The 15866-nt window shown below is 38.0% G+C and overlaps 1 protein-coding gene across 10 annotated transcripts; it reads left to right on the top strand.

Moving 5' to 3' along the window:
* The first annotated feature begins 905 nt into the window (after positions 1 to 905).
* LOC115592255 (uncharacterized) lies at positions 906 to 10732 on the top strand. 10 transcript variants are annotated; one of them, XM_030434832.1, is made up of 5 exons: positions 915 to 933; positions 1511 to 1674; positions 2676 to 4439; positions 8228 to 8521; positions 10328 to 10732. In XM_030434832.1, exons 3-4 carry the CDS (start codon positions 2700 to 2702, stop codon positions 8351 to 8353), a joined length of 1866 nt encoding a protein of 621 aa, XP_030290692.1. In that variant the 5' UTR covers positions 915 to 933; positions 1511 to 1674; positions 2676 to 2699; the 3' UTR covers positions 8354 to 8521; positions 10328 to 10732. The 10 variants fall into 10 exon arrangements, with proteins under 10 accessions (XP_030290694.1, XP_030290690.1, XP_030290697.1 ...); XM_030434834.1 differs by lacking the exon at positions 1511 to 1674 and having other exon boundaries at positions 906 to 933; positions 2676 to 4139; positions 10328 to 10727; XM_030434830.1 differs by lacking the exon at positions 1511 to 1674 and having other exon boundaries at positions 906 to 933; positions 10328 to 10726.
* Positions 10733 to 15866: the final 5134 nt, after the last annotated feature.

Raw genomic sequence — 15866 nt, 5'->3', positions numbered from 1 at the left:
TGCTTCATTCTGAAAAACCAGCCCAAAAAAAGTATATCCAAATATATAATATTGTAATTTATTCCCATAAATGCTGCTCAGTGTAATCACAGTCTACGGCTCTTCTGCCAACAAAGCCAAGTCTGTCTCTCTCTCTTGCACCGTGCATACAGTCAGTAGCACCTTCTCTCGCTCTCGTAAGCATCACATTTGATTCCAGACAGTTGCAGCCACAGGCTTGTTGTTAGCATGCCTGCTAGCAACTGCTAGTAGTAGCATGGAAGGCCGTAACTAGCTATGAGGTATACCAATGTAAATACCCCGGTTACTATTTCCTGGCATTTTTTCTAAAAATATAAATTTTACAGAAAAATATTACGGAAGAGGATTAGGGCCACACGTGAATTTTTTTTTGTAGTTCTGACTTTAAAGTCAGAATTCTGAGATTAAAGTCAGAATTCTGAGAAAAAAGTCAGAATTCTGAGATTAAAGTCAGAATTCTGAGAAAAAAGTCAGAATTCTGAAATTAAAGTCAGAATTCTGAGATTAAAGTCAGAATTCTGAGAAAAAAGTCAGAATTCTGAGATTAAAGTCAGAATTCTGAGATTAAAGTCAGAATTCTGAGAAAAAAGTCAGAATTCTGAGAAAAAAAGTCAGAATTCTGAGAAAAAAAGTCAGAATTCTGAGATTAAAGTCAGAATTCTGAGATTAAAGTCAGAATTCTGAGAAAAAAGTCAGAATTCTGAGATTAAAGTCAGAATTCTGAGAAAAAAGTCAGAATGAAGTGAGAATTATGGGTAAACTATCTGTAAGGAAGCAACTTCAGTGAGAGAGTGACATGAGAGTTATATGAAGGAGGGAAGACACAAAAAACCTGATTATGTCGGAGTTATTGGAGTTTCTGCGTGTTCGAGGGGACCAGAGGAAGCCATTGCAGTAATGGAAGAGCAAAAGGTGAGTGCAAAAGAAATACACGTTGGTTTGGTGCCTTGCGTTTGTAAAAACAAAGAAAGGCTACGGATATGAAGGATGCTAAATCCAGACAGCGGTTATAACAAACGTCAGTAGCGTTTGCTAACGTTAGCGTTTGCTACAAAGCTATAGCGTTTGCTAACGTTAGCGTTTGCTACAAAGCTATAGCGTTGGCTACAAAGCTATAGCTAGTTGCAAACATGCAATGTGCACTTTGAAGAAATTGATTGTCTTTTCTTTTTTGCTTAGCGTTAGCATTTGCTAACGCTACTTAGCGTTTGCTAACGCTACTGGCAAATAAGAAAGACAATCATTTCATTAGCTTATTAGCTATTATTTGGGCGGTATCAGGGTATTGCGGTAGACCAGGGTATTTATTAATTCCGTAGGTATGACTTTTAGTACCGTTAAAATTACAGAGGCTCCGCTCTCTATTTAACTGACTGGGAGACGCTGTATTGAGGCGATGTGTAACTTAGTACACAGCAAGCGCCAGCAAAGGTCAGAGTTGGTCCGAGCTGCCACACGGTCAGAAACACAGCCTCTGATTGGTCGACAGACTCGACCCAAGGCATCATGGGATTGCTAATAGACGGCTAACAACAACAACAACAACAACAACGATTGTTTTCAATCCGGACACTGCAGTTCAAGGCTGGATTACAAAGCTTCTGAAAGGAAAGGAATACGATCACTATAGCCTACTTTATTTCTCCTGTAAAGGTGAGGTGCTTATCATTTCAGAGTCCAGAATAGAGCTACTGTGCAAAGTATTTATATCGTGGTGTAACTCACTGTAAAGCAGAAACGTAAAGTTATTGACCGTTGATCAGCATGGGATTGAAATCACAGATACACTCTGAGTTACCAGTCTTCCTCTGGTAGCATGATTGTCAGGCATTCTCTCCGGTTTCCCCAGTTAAAGTTACTTTGTGTGAACTCAATGTTCTGGTAGAGAAGCATCGATCACATTGATGAGGCTAGAAGATTAAACTACATTCATCCCCAAGGGTAAATTAGCATGTTGCAGCAGAAAAATAGTAGGATTCAGCAAAGGCAAAAGTATATAAACACCAGTAGAACATGAATGAAGCAATAAAAGGAGTGTGGAAATTAACAGGAGACATTACATGATTTCATGTTTACCTAAATACATGCACAGGCATTTCACTCCTTAGAATCAATCAGCTTGTCAATTTGTTGTTTGACCCATAAACAGAACAGGGTGGATGAAAGTTATATTTTAAATGATTTAGCCATTTAGTGCCATTGACCCACATTCTCTCAGGTGTGGCAGGTAATTAACACAGAGGCTCTGCCTACTTTGAAAGGGTTTAGAATGGAGTAAAATAGATAATATCAGTTATGATTTGCAGGCAACATCCATTTACTCATAAACATGTGAGTGAGTGTGAAGTCTCACAGTGAGAGGGTTTAACACTCACAATCTTTTTTTTTCTTTTTTTTCATCAGGAGAGGGTGGTCCAATTATTGAAAAGCTATGCAGAATCATGCAAATAAAAAGCGTGATTTTGGACACCGTTTATTAATGATTAATGATTGGGTTGAGTTGTACTGACCCCTACATACAAAGCTTTCCTACAAATCTAGTTCCGCATTTCCCTACTGAAACTAGTACTGACTTAAGGGGCTTAATCTTAACATTATTCATGCAATGTGCACTTTGAAGAAACTGATTGTCTTTTCTTTCTTTTTCTGTGCAGATTGACAGCGACGTCATCGTGCTGATGGATGATGCAACTCTGGCAAATTACATCCCTTCCTACGGAGACCGGATTGCCCTCTTCAATTTCTGCAAAAGTAAAAAGTCCCTCCCAAAGCGAAAACAAGGGCTTTTAGAAAAACTTCGTGAGAAGATGAAAGTCAGAAAGGAAATCACGAAGGAAAACGCATCACATGCGGACACAAGAACAACACAGAATAAGAAGCTAAAAACAACACGAAATGTAGAGATAGGATGGATACACAGTGATGGTAACATCGCCAAACAGGTGAGGGCAAAGCAAGGAGGTGGGACCAGAAAAGTTCAATTGGCAAGTAATGCTGGATTTAAAGACATCCTTGAAGAAGGAAAGAAACTTTTCTTTCCTGATGGAATCTCTCCTAAAGGATCTGAATCAGATTTTGAGTTTGAGGTGTGGGACTTCAAACAGAACTGCCTTACTGATGAGAATTGCCTTTCCATTGGCACGATGTATGAGACTGCGCGGCTGACAATGTTACGCTTTTACGTTGCAACCAAGCCAAAAGAACATGACGATGACACTAGTGAGACATCTGAAGTGATCCTTGTCTCGGCAAGCGGTGGCAGTGAAATCACTACAGTAGAACTACAACTGGGAGATGTCATGGTTGATTTTGATGGAGTCCAGCCTGCATTAGAAATGTCTGTAATCTCTGAAGTTACCTTTGGTCCCCATCTCGGCGTTGAAGAAGATCAGGAGGACACATTGATCTATGAGGGTTTTCCTATGCCCACAAGTCCAGCTCATCCTGATGATGTGATAACCGTCACTCTACATCATGCTAACACTTTCCATGACATGATTACTGCTTTCTCTGATGCAGAGATTTTGAATAAAGCACTGAATGTGAGACGAATACTTCCAGACAACAAAGAAGAAGCAGGCAGCGGATCTGGGGTACTAAGAGATGTTCTCAGCTGCTTCTGGCATGAATTCTATGAGCGATGCACACTCGGTACAACAGTTAAAGTACCCTTCCTTCGCCATGATTTTCCTGCTGCAACATGGAAGGCAATTGGCAGAATCCTTCTGAAGGGTTACCAAGATTGTCAGTATTTGCCAAACAAACTTGCACTCCCCTTCCTTGAACAGATGCTTTTTGACAATGTGTACAGTGATCTTAAAACACATTTTCTGCAGTTTGTGAGCAGCCAGGAACGTGAGGTTTTGATGCAAGCGATGAGTGATTTCGCTACAGTTGACTCTGATGATCTTGTGGAAGTTCTCGACAGCTATGGCTGTAGAAGGAGAATCACTGCTGAGACTCTTCCTACAATACTTGATGAAATAGCGCACAAAGAACTCGTCCAAACACCGAAGTTTGTGATTGACTGCTGGAGGGAGATCACCAATAATCATCTCTCCCTCAGTCCAGAGGCACTGACCAAGTTGTTCTCTGACCTGCAACCAACAACAAAAAAGGTCTGTAAACTGCTGAAATTTGCCCTTGATTTGACTCCAAAACAAAAGGAAGTGGGAAATCATCTGAAAAGATTTATCAGAGAGCTTGATGAAAGTAAACTTCAGAAATTTCTGCGGTTCTGCACCGGATCTGATCTTGTTGTTACAGACAGCATCTACGTGGAATTTGAAGAGATGACAGAGTTCACAAGAAGACCGATTGGGCACACGTGTGGGAAGATTCTGCAGCTAGCTGACAGCTTTGAGAACTTCCCGGATTTCCGTTCAGAATTTAATGCAGTTCTTGAAAGCAATGTCTGGGTAATGGACATTGTTTAGACTCCCACAACCATTACTACAACAATTCACTGTTAGGAATTAAAAAGGCCTTTTCATGCAGCTAAGAAGGTTGAGGGCTTAGATTCCAACAGCAGCAACAACAGTGGCATGCTTCATCACTGCTGTGTTCAGACAGCTACAATGTAATGAAACTGTATTTTTCTCCTTTTTGCTTTTTTGTAAGTTGCAAAATTATATACTACTCAGGTGAAATATTTGTGTAAACCACCATTAAATTGCATGAAAGTGTAGCCAACCCATACCTCTCCATTGACTGGAATGTTATGTTGGACAAAAGCAGGGGCTTTGTTCAAGTCAGACTAGTTCATCCATTTTTTCTACTAAAGTCTGAACTAAGTAGGTTATTGGCATAATCTAAAAGCTGGCAGTTACTTGCCATGTAATCTGCCCAGTTGTACCCGTAACTTTTTGCTTTACTCACACTTAATGTAGCTTTATATTCCATTGCAGGGTTTCATTGAATTCAGGTCTTAAAAGTTTGGATACTTTTGATGATTAAGGAAATACCACTTCCTAGTTAGTGAAAGCAAGTCTGAAGTGTAGCTTTTACTAAATACTAAAGCTATTTTGATGTTTTCTCAGGTGTCATATTGTCCTTAATACCACATCTTGTTAATCACACAGTTTGATAATGCATCTTACAGTATCTTGTGACACCATGAGATCACAACAACCTTGGTTGTGATCTCATGCTGAGTGAGCACTTTGTTCATGGCAGACTAGTTCTGCCTTCTGAACAGACCAGGTCTTCCAGGTCAGGTCAAATTCTCTTTAATGTTGGTGCACATGTTATGTGCTAAAATGACATGTATTTCTACAGAATGTCTAAAATAGATTAAGTTGTCCTAATCTGGTTTTGCAGGCATTGTTGTGAGCAGCAAAACTGATGTAATCTCTTTTCATTCTTGACACTTTTTACTGACTTTTGAGTTCTTATGTTACGCACCTTGTGGATCAACCAATTTGATAATAGCAATGCTAAAGGGCTGTAATTGTTCAGTCATCCTTGTGGCAAATTCTCATGTTCTCAGGTGTCATGTTAATCTTTATTCAACACCAGAAAGTATTTCCTTGTTAAGCCTTGATAAGCAAGTGTGGAGTATAGCTTTAGTATAGCTGTATGCATGACTTCTTAAGCATTTACACTTGCCTAATTCTACACTATGTTTATGGATGACTCTTGAGGTATTTGTTATACCACAGACCCTTGTTGAATTGCAAATGTTGCCTGTTAAGTGTTTTACATTTGGACACTGATGTAGAAGGTATGTTATGATAAAGACACTGAGACTATCAAAGGCTAAACATATTTTACTTTTCATCATCAAAATGAAATTGTATTCTTCATGTACTGTATGCATTATGTAGAATTTTTCATGCAGGGACCACCTTTAGCTCATCTCTTGTAAAGGCTCTTTAACAGTAAAATGTTAAATGTTACTTTCAACATTGAAATGTTAGTTTAAAAAAATCAAGCCATTCTGGTTATATGCTCTTGACAGAACAGCCTATCTGGATATGAGATTTCACCATGTTATTATTGTTATTACCAAGAAAATGTTTTTTATATAAACTTTTTATATAAATAAAATGTTACTTCTTTCACCACATTTGTATTCAGGTCTTCAGTTGAATGTTGAATTAATGTTGATCAAGCTCCCTATCCAAATGTGCAAAAAGTAAGTTTTAAAACACAGTTATTCGAGAATGTTATGAAGCATTTTATAGTCATTTCACAATTTACACAAATGAAAAGCACAGTGCTTTGCATTGACATTCTGAGAATAGGGCTCTGAAATTACCAATAACAATGGACTCATTTAATGGGGCAGTAAACACCAGTACCAAGTGCAAACTATCCACCATTAAACAGAGCTAGGGATTTACCTAGGAAAAGCATATAATGGTGTTAATGACACCTGAAAAAGTAACATAAAAACTTGTTTTTGAAAGAAAACATGAAATACAACATGAAAATTATGTTGCTGAGGGTCAAACATTTCTCATGAATACATGGAATATCAAGGCCTAGATTTTTTTATCAATACATTTTTGAGAAATAAAACGTATAACCATATATATATAGTACTTATAATTATAGTAATAATACATTCATTTCTCCCCTTTTTGCAGCAGCAGCAGACTCTTACAAGAAAATAAAACATTTTACTGATAAAAGTAGCTAGGGGTCTTGAGGTGCAGTTTTTTTCTTTCAAACTTTATCTCCACTTTTCATTATTAGCTTGGCTGGAAGTACAACAGATTTCTGTGTTTTTTAATACTCGTGAATAATCACACTAATAAGCAAACTATAGATTACACTTCTGTCTGAAGATTTAGAGTTACTGGTGTTGATGTCCTTAATGTCCTTAGATGTCTTGATGTCCTTGGAAGTATCCCACTGTTGAAAAAATACAACCAGCTAACAGAAATGCTGAATTGTTTGGTTGGGACAAGGGAAGCACATACAGTTCAGGCCACCCCAACTATCTTCGCCATGGCCCTTAGGTCCCAGAGGATCAAGTCTGAGTAACTGGTCCTCACTTTCTGGATGTCTTTTGTGATCCAAGACGTGTAGGTTGAAAGGAAAGGTGATGAGAAGTGGAGAGTGGGAAGAAAAGAGGAGGGCCAATACCTTAAAGAAAAACAGATCCAGATATTTTAAAAATCTACCACATAAAACACAAGTTTGGTAAGTTGTTATTATCTAGAATGACTAGGAATAAAGGTGACTACAGAAAACACAGTTAGCAGGGAGTTAGTCAAATTATGCTGAAAAATATATGCACATATATGGCAACAAATGAATTACTGTATATAGACAACAGAAAAGTTTCCTCTTTACTGTATTTTATACTGCCACTTGTTTACATCTCATACCCCGCTACGGTATTTGGAGTTTTGCAGTACTGCATTGTCATTTACCTGTGCACATTGCACATGCAAAGTGTTGCATCATTTTGATTAAGTACACTTAAATTTTATTTGTCATGAAGGTTTACTGAAAACATGAAAAAACACTTCAAATTACTCGAGTCAAGGTCTTAAACAAAATATAAAAAGCTTTTGAAAAGTCTGGACAATAAAGGCCTTTTAGAAGGACCGCACTGACTTTTTCCTCATGATACAATCATAACACAATATTTAGCTTCATCTAATCATTTTTTTGCTTCAAATGCTGCAGTTTTTTTAATTCGTTTTTAATGTACATACATTTGTTGGAATAAAAATGGGTGATGTAAAATATGTAAAGTAAGCCTAGTGCTTAATAACAATCTAACTGAAATAATACTGCAGAAGTTCCAACTTCAACTGTGAAAATGAATGGATGACTGAGCATACACTGCAGTCAGATCGTTGGTAACATGGACAATGCATTGGAAGAAGGTGCTCTTCATCATGGCTTTGCCCTGGCTGACTAGCCGGAGGCGTTTTAAGCTTTCAGTGTAGATGGCATCACAGGCAGCATACTCAATTACACAGAACCGTGAAACATGACCAAATAAAAAGAGTTGGCATTTTGTTTGTTTGCACCCAAAATGCATTAATCTGGAACAGTTGTCTTTACATTCTTACATAAGCTACAGCACAGCAACACTTCCATAGAGTACTTACAAGAAAAGGCAACTTCTATCGCATTATGTGACTGGGGTAAACTATGTTTTCATTTGTATTTAGTAAAAATTGGATTTGTACCATTGATCAAATATTTTGCTGTATTTCCTCTCTTAACATGATGTAAAGATCAGCTGCAGCAAGTGGATCTGCTGGAGCATCCCATCCATTCTCCTCCATCAGTAGACAACACAGTTCAAACACAGTTTCATCGCAAGGAAACTGGCCTTTGGGAGTACACTCGTCCTCACACAAAGTGACCTCCTCCATGGCAACAGGTTTAAGTCTATCCTCAGCACTGTGCAACTCTGGGAATGAGTACATCACAACTGGCCGACCCGACGACGTGTCATCACTTGATCTTGGTCTGATTTTGTGTGAATTCCATGTGTGAACAACCTCGTCAAGTTCATCCTGCATAAAAAGAAGTACAGTAAATACAGAGTACAAACTTGTGAAATAGGTCCTGTACTACGTAAATGCTGCCTGTCTAAATTGAGGACTAGGTTACTGCGTTATCATTGTATGCCCACATCAAATAAGTCAATAGTGAACAGAAAAAGCACAATACGTCAACAATAATCAATGTAAAACTAAGCAGCAATAACACAATAGCACTTCCACCAAACAGCACGTGCACACAAAATGTTGCCTAATACTTTACAGGCAGTGCGCTGTGATTCTGCATTTTCAACACAACCTACAGCAACTTTTGTGGCTTGGCATAGAAAAGGCCTATAGCAGGAGCACCAAACTGCATCAGACTGGTTTCAAGGGGGGGATCACCTTGTCTTGCCATCAGTTGGACAACAATAATATATTTATTGTAGTTTAAGTAATGAAAGAATACAAATTACATGACATAGACATGACAAGACATATGTTATGTTAGTTACTTGAATTAGAAATAATATTTCTTTTGATATTAAAAATATAGGTTTTGGCATGCAAGCAAGCAGACCACACACTTCATCAAGACAGTAGCTGTATAGTATGGCTCATTACAGTGACATAAAGCATGATAAGCAGGTATAGTTTACATTTTTGTATCCAGTTTATATTATTTTACTGTTAAATAGACAATACATGTGTATGTTAATATTTATTTATTTTTAATTAACATTTTTACCAGGTGGGCTTAAAGGTGACGTAAGCAAAACAATATCCCTCTGTCTGGGGTGGATGTAAATGACTATAGTTAATTACTTCTCTGCATGATCAATTTAGACTCTTCATGTTATATTAGTATACCATCTATAGATTAAAAAATTTAATGTCATTTGCGTAGAATAAAATATTCTGACTCTTAACCATACATTCAATGATGTTCCCATTGAGCCCACTTGACTGTGTTTCAATGGGGATTTTCTCCTTTTTCACCTTCGAACCATTTTCCTCCATAATTTTGACCTCAGCTGATGATTCAGCTCCACAATTCAGATAATTAATACCATATTTAAATATAAGTGATATTGCATTGGTCAATTAATTCTGGATAGGCCTATATTCTATCCTAACATTAGCAATATTTTTTAAATCTTTACTTTTCAGATTAGTTTTAATTTGAGATGACTAAAACACAAAAGAACTAAATTTCATGCCCACAAATTATAGAAACATGACTGTACAGGGAGGGAACAATGCAAAATCTCTCATTTCTGGCAAAAAGTTGGATGGATGGAGTAGATGGGAAAATTTTATCAACATTTGAGAATAGCTTTAATTTATATTTCAATTGTAATTTAGCTTTTTCTGTGTTCACAACACAGCAAAACCTCTGGTCACGGCTATTTCAATTGCCATTTACAGGCTGTAGGATAGGAGCGGAGACAAAATGAAAATAGCTATTGACAGCGAAGACATTACAGATTTTAATAGAAAAGTTTGTATTGTTTTTTTAAAGATTTTTTTAAATATATATATATATTTATTTATCAACAAATCATGAAGTGGGCTTATTCAGAACACCTGTGGCCTTAAAGGGTATGTTAGGTACCATTAAGCCCATGCCAGACTTTTGACATATTTTGACCAATTAAACAATAAAAATGTTAGACACTGGTACATATGAATTATTGACACTTCAAATGAGAGATTAGACTTTCATTTGAACTAACATTTTTCACTTAAATTGGGGCAGTATATATTATAAATGTCTATGAAGTGGATTTGGTGGGCTTACTAGGGACGTTTTCCCTATTACTTACACTACTTTTATTACCAACTCATTTCAGAAGGCGAGGAAAGATTTTTACCTGAACAAGATTAAGGAAACAGAACTGGATAAGACTTTTGTCCAAAAAGTCTCCTGTGAAGTGCCCATCATCCTGGAAGGTTTCAAACAAGTTCATCCAGAACTGCGCACTCTGTTTCCGGAAGATACTCCACCATCCCTCAATGCGCTGGTTTGCTGTGCTTCTTCCATAAAGGAAACTTCTCTCACTTGCAAAACTGTCTGGGTGGTTTCTTCGCAGAAACATCTGCATTTGTTCTACACAACCATTTTCTGTGCCCCTGTCTGCACGAATCCTTTCTGGACATCCACCTATGCCTGAAACTGTTTTGATAAAATAGCTTGCGACTACTTTAGGATCGCTGTTTGTGGTATAGGCCTCCATCCATAACACATAGCGGCTAAAACCGTCTATACAGCCATTGATGGCAATGCCGTAGGGCTTTAACTTATCATAGCCGTCCATGTGCCAAAGCGCATTTGGCCCTCTGCAGCTGTACTGACGTCTTCTCAGGCGTCGTGCTCGTCTTAACTCCACACCTTGTGGATCTACCAATTTGATGATGCGTCTTATGGTATCTTGTGACACAACAAATCCCCGTTGAACTGCACGAAGGTGTAGCCAACGGTAACCCTGCATCTGTCCATTTGTCATGATCTCATGCTGGACAAAAGCCAGCACTTCGCCCATGTCGGACTGGTTCTTCCTTCTGAATAGACCAAGTCTTCTACAAATTCTCTTCAAAGTACGGACACTTATTACTACCTGATTGTTATGTGCTAAAATTGCAAGTATTTCTTTGTTACTGAAAGAAATTCTGAAGTAGAGTTTGATTAAATTGTCCAAATCTGGCATTGCAGGCATTGTTGTAAGCAGCAAAACTGATGTTATCTATTTCATCATTTTTAGAGGGCACTTTCGCAGAAATTGAAGAGGGCAATCCGGTCTCCGTAGGAAGGGATGTAATTTGCCAGAGTTGCATCATCCATCAGCACGATGACGTCGCTGTCAATCTGCACAGAAAAAGAAAGAAAAGACAATCAGTTTCTTCAAAGTGCACATTGCATGAATAATGTTAAGATTAAGCCCCTTAAGTCAGTACTAGTTTCAGTAGGGAAATGCGGAACTAGATTTGTAGGAAAGCTTTGTATGTAGGGGTCAGTACAACTCAACCCAATCATTAATCATTAATAAACGGTGTCCAAAATCACGCTTTTTATTTGCATGATTCTGCATAGCTTTTCAATAATTGGACCACCCTCTCCTGATGAAAAAAAAAAGAAAAAAAAAAGATTGTGAGTGTTAAACCCTCTCACTGTGAGACTTCACACTCACTCACATGTTTATGAGTAAATGGATGTTGCCTGCAAATCATAACTGATATTATCTATTTTACTCCATTCTAAACCCTTTCAAAGTAGGCAGAGCCTCTGTGTTAATTACCTGCCACACCTGAGAGAATGTGGGTCAATGGCACTAAATGGCTAAATCATTTAAAATATAACTTTCATCCACCCTGTTCTGTTTATGGGTCAAACAACAAATTGACAAGCTGATTGATTCTAAGGAGTGAAATGCCTGTGCATGTATTTAGGTAAACATGAAATCATGTAATGTCTCCTGTTAATTTCCACACTCCTTTTATTGCTTCATTCATGTTCTACTGGTGTTTATATACTTTTGCCTTTGCTGAATCCTACTATTTTTCTGCTGCAACATGCTAATTTACCCTTGGGGATGAATGTAGTTTAATCTTCTAGCCTCATCAATGTGATCGATGCTTCTCTACCAGAACATTGAGTTCACACAAAGTAACTTTAACTGGGGAAACCGGAGAGAATGCCTGACAATCATGCTACCAGAGGAAGACTGGTAACTCAGAGTGTATCTGTGATTTCAATCCCATGCTGATCAACGGTCAATAACTTTACGTTTCTGCTTTACAGTGAGTTACACCACGATATAAATACTTTGCACAGTAGCTCTATTCTGGACTCTGAAATGATAAGCACCTCACCTTTACAGGAGAAATAAAGTAGGCTATAGTGATCGTATTCCTTTCCTTTCAGAAGCTTTGTAATCCAGCCTTGAACTGCAGTGTCCGGATTGAAAACAATCGTTGTTGTTGTTGTTGTTAGCCGTCTATTAGCAATCCCATGATGCCTTGGGTCGAGTCTGTCGACCAATCAGAGGCTGTGTTTCTGACCGTGTGGCAGCTCGGACCAACTCTGACCTTTGCTGGCGCTTGCTGTGTACTAAGTTACACATCGCCTCAATACAGCGTCTCCCAGTCAGTTAAATAGAGAGCGGAGCCTCTGTAATTTTAACGGTACTAAAAGTCATACCTACGGAATTAATAAATACCCTGGTCTACCGCAATACCCTGATACCGCCCAAATAATAGCTAATAAGCTAATGAAATGATTGTCTTTCTTATTTGCCAGTAGCGTTAGCAAACGCTAAGTAGCGTTAGCAAATGCTAACGCTAAGCAAAAAAGAAAAGACAATCAATTTCTTCAAAGTGCACATTGCATGTTTGCAACTAGCTATAGCTTTGTAGCCAACGCTATAGCTTTGTAGCAAACGCTAACGTTAGCAAACGCTATAGCTTTGTAGCAAACGCTAACGTTAGCAAACGCTACTGACGTTTGTTATAACCGCTGTCTGGATTTAGCATCCTTCATATCCGTAGCCTTTCTTTGTTTTTACAAACGCAAGGCACCAAACCAACGTGTATTTCTTTTGCACTCACCTTTTGCTCTTCCATTACTGCAATGGCTTCCTCTGGGACCCCTCGAACACGCAGAAACTCCAATAACTCCGACATAATCAGGTTTTTTGTGTCTTCCCTCCTTCATATAACTCTCATGTCACTCTCTCACTGAAGTTGCTTCCTTACAGATAGTTTACCCATAATTCTCACTTCATTCTGACTTTTTTCTCAGAATTCTGACTTTAATCTCAGAATTCTGACTTTTTTCTCAGAATTCTGACTTTAATCTCAGAATTCTGACTTTAATCTCAGAATTCTGACTTTTTTCTCAGAATTCTGACTTTTTTCTCAGAATTCTGACTTTAATCTCAGAATTCTGACTTTAATCTCAGAATTCTGACTTTTTTTCTCAGAATTCTGACTTTAATCTCAGAATTCTGACTTTAATCTCAGAATTCTGACTTTTTTCTCAGAATTCTGACTTTAATCTCAGAATTCTGACTTTTTTCTCAGAATTCTGACTTTAATCTCAGAATTCTGACTTTTTTCTCAGAATTCTGACTTTAATCTCAGAATTCTGACTTTAAAGTCAGAACTACAAAAAAAAAATTCACGTGTGGCCCTAATCCTCTTCCGTACTGCTTGTATTGCCTCATGACTGATGAAAAGTTTGCCTTGTTGTGTGCAGTAGAATTTTGATGCATTGCAATGAATTGAATCGAATCGTTACCTGGTGAATCATAATCGAATCGACTTGTGAGGGCAGTGCCAATGCACACCCCTATAATCTAATGTTTCTTTTTATTATACTGGAATTATAGGATTATTTAACGCGATGTTCAAGTCTGTTTCATCACAATACCACCCGTAAAAGACAGAACTATAATATTTCCATTGTACTACATATAAGTCTGAGTGTCAGATGTCTGCTTAACACTTAATGTTTACATGGAATTAAACATTTGCAAAGTAGTGATGTTGCAGCATACTATTATGATATTTCAGATCAGTGAATCAGCTGAGTGTGCTGTGCAGCTCTGTGAGGTTGAACTAAGGCACAGTGGTGCTTTGAACTGAATACAAACACAATTACTGCCTTAATACAGGAACAGATACACAGATCAGAAACAGGGCTAGTGTTAGGAAGCAGCATCCAACCAGTAGTGTACGGACATGGCGCCTTTCCAGCACCTAGACAGCCTTTGGCCCCTTCGACCAGACAGATTGTTAAACATCATTTCAAGCTAATCCAAGCTATACAGCACTAATCAATTATAGACAAAGGGATAATTAACAACTCAGGGTCTTGACCTGACTGCAGGTTTGATGGTGTCGGCCATGCCCGAGGCTTGCCCCATGGTGGCAGTGGGTTATGGTACGGGCATACGGAACTGTTACAAATGATCATTGGCGTTGTCTCTTTTAAAAATGATGGAAATCTCAATGCACTATGGTCATACAGCAGACTGTTGTAGACAGTGACACAGTAGTTTCAATGTTCTGATACAGTGTTCTTGCTGACCTCCGATTGAGGAAACATCGATTTCAGCGACTTCCAAGGACAATGTGGACTTATAAAGTGACTGCACTTTACATGAGATCATCTATACTATATGCACTTTATATATATTTGCACTATTTTGCAAATTCAGTAAAGATCTTTTTTTAAAAAAAAAAAAAAAGAAACTTACTCCTTTCGTCCCCCAAAATTAGAAACTACTTTGGAGACAGATTATGGTAGTGAAATGAACATTCAATTAACTTAAAGCAGCTCTGGATATCGGTTCAGTCAGCAATGGCACATTTTAGAAAGGCCCTGTATTGTGACTAGTCCACCCTGTGCCATCATCATGTTGTGTAGTCATCATCTTGATCTGCGACACCTGTTTGAGACAATAATCTTGTGTGCTTAAAAAAAAAAAGTCTTAAATCTTTAACTTGAACTTGTACAAACAAAAGTGGTGCATTTATAACTTTTGGCCATTATCATTCCACTGATTTTACATTTGAACATCTGTTTACTAGCGGGCACTACTCAGCCTGTAAAATTGAGAAAATATCATGTCCTCTGGAGCAGGACTTCCACCGGGGTTACTACAAAACTGAGCTTCAGAACTGTTTTCCATTAGAAGATCATTCACATCTTTCAAACTCAACACCTCAATTTAAAAGGAAACAACCAAGTGAAATTTTTTGAAGTGAAATATCCAGTGATTGTGAAGCTTGTGTCATGCCAAGAGCAGAGGAAGGTGGAGCCAAATGCAAAGGACAGCAAGCCGGCAGATCAACTGCAGAACCATTATTCAAAATAAACCATAGGAACAGGTTAACTGGACAGCACGAGAGGGGTGAGGTGCAGGTTAGGATTAGTACTGAGTAGGGAAAACAAGAGGGCAGGGGAGGAGCTGATAGGCCGGGAAGCACACTGACAGCCAGAGCCCTTGAGTAGCGAGTGGAGGTGGACGATACCACAAAATTATTTTTTTATTCAAAACAAAATAATACAGGGCCAATATCACTGATACTGATACCAATGACTTTTAATTATAAAAGACCAGGACAGCTTTTTCAGGCAAATAACCAAAGTGTTGAGCTCTTGGGGAATCACCTCGGTGAAATACCAAAATAATTAGGTCTATTGCCTATGATAGACTAGGAATCCTACACCTTTCCCAGTTACACAAAAAGGGTAATGTATTCAACCATTTTCACGTTTCAGGTTTATTATTATATTCAGTTACATTAACATAATTCATTTAAATAACAAGTTTCAATGGGCTGAATATATTATTTGAATGTCTGAATATAGCACGCTTTATTTAAACA

This window comes from Sparus aurata, chromosome 12 (genome assembly GCF_900880675.1).
Source record: "Sparus aurata chromosome 12, fSpaAur1.1, whole genome shotgun sequence".
Classification (NCBI taxonomy): domain Eukaryota; kingdom Metazoa; phylum Chordata; class Actinopteri; order Spariformes; family Sparidae; genus Sparus; species Sparus aurata.
The sequence above is the reverse complement of the archived record's forward strand: the minus strand, read 5'-3'. Positions and strand labels throughout refer to the sequence as shown.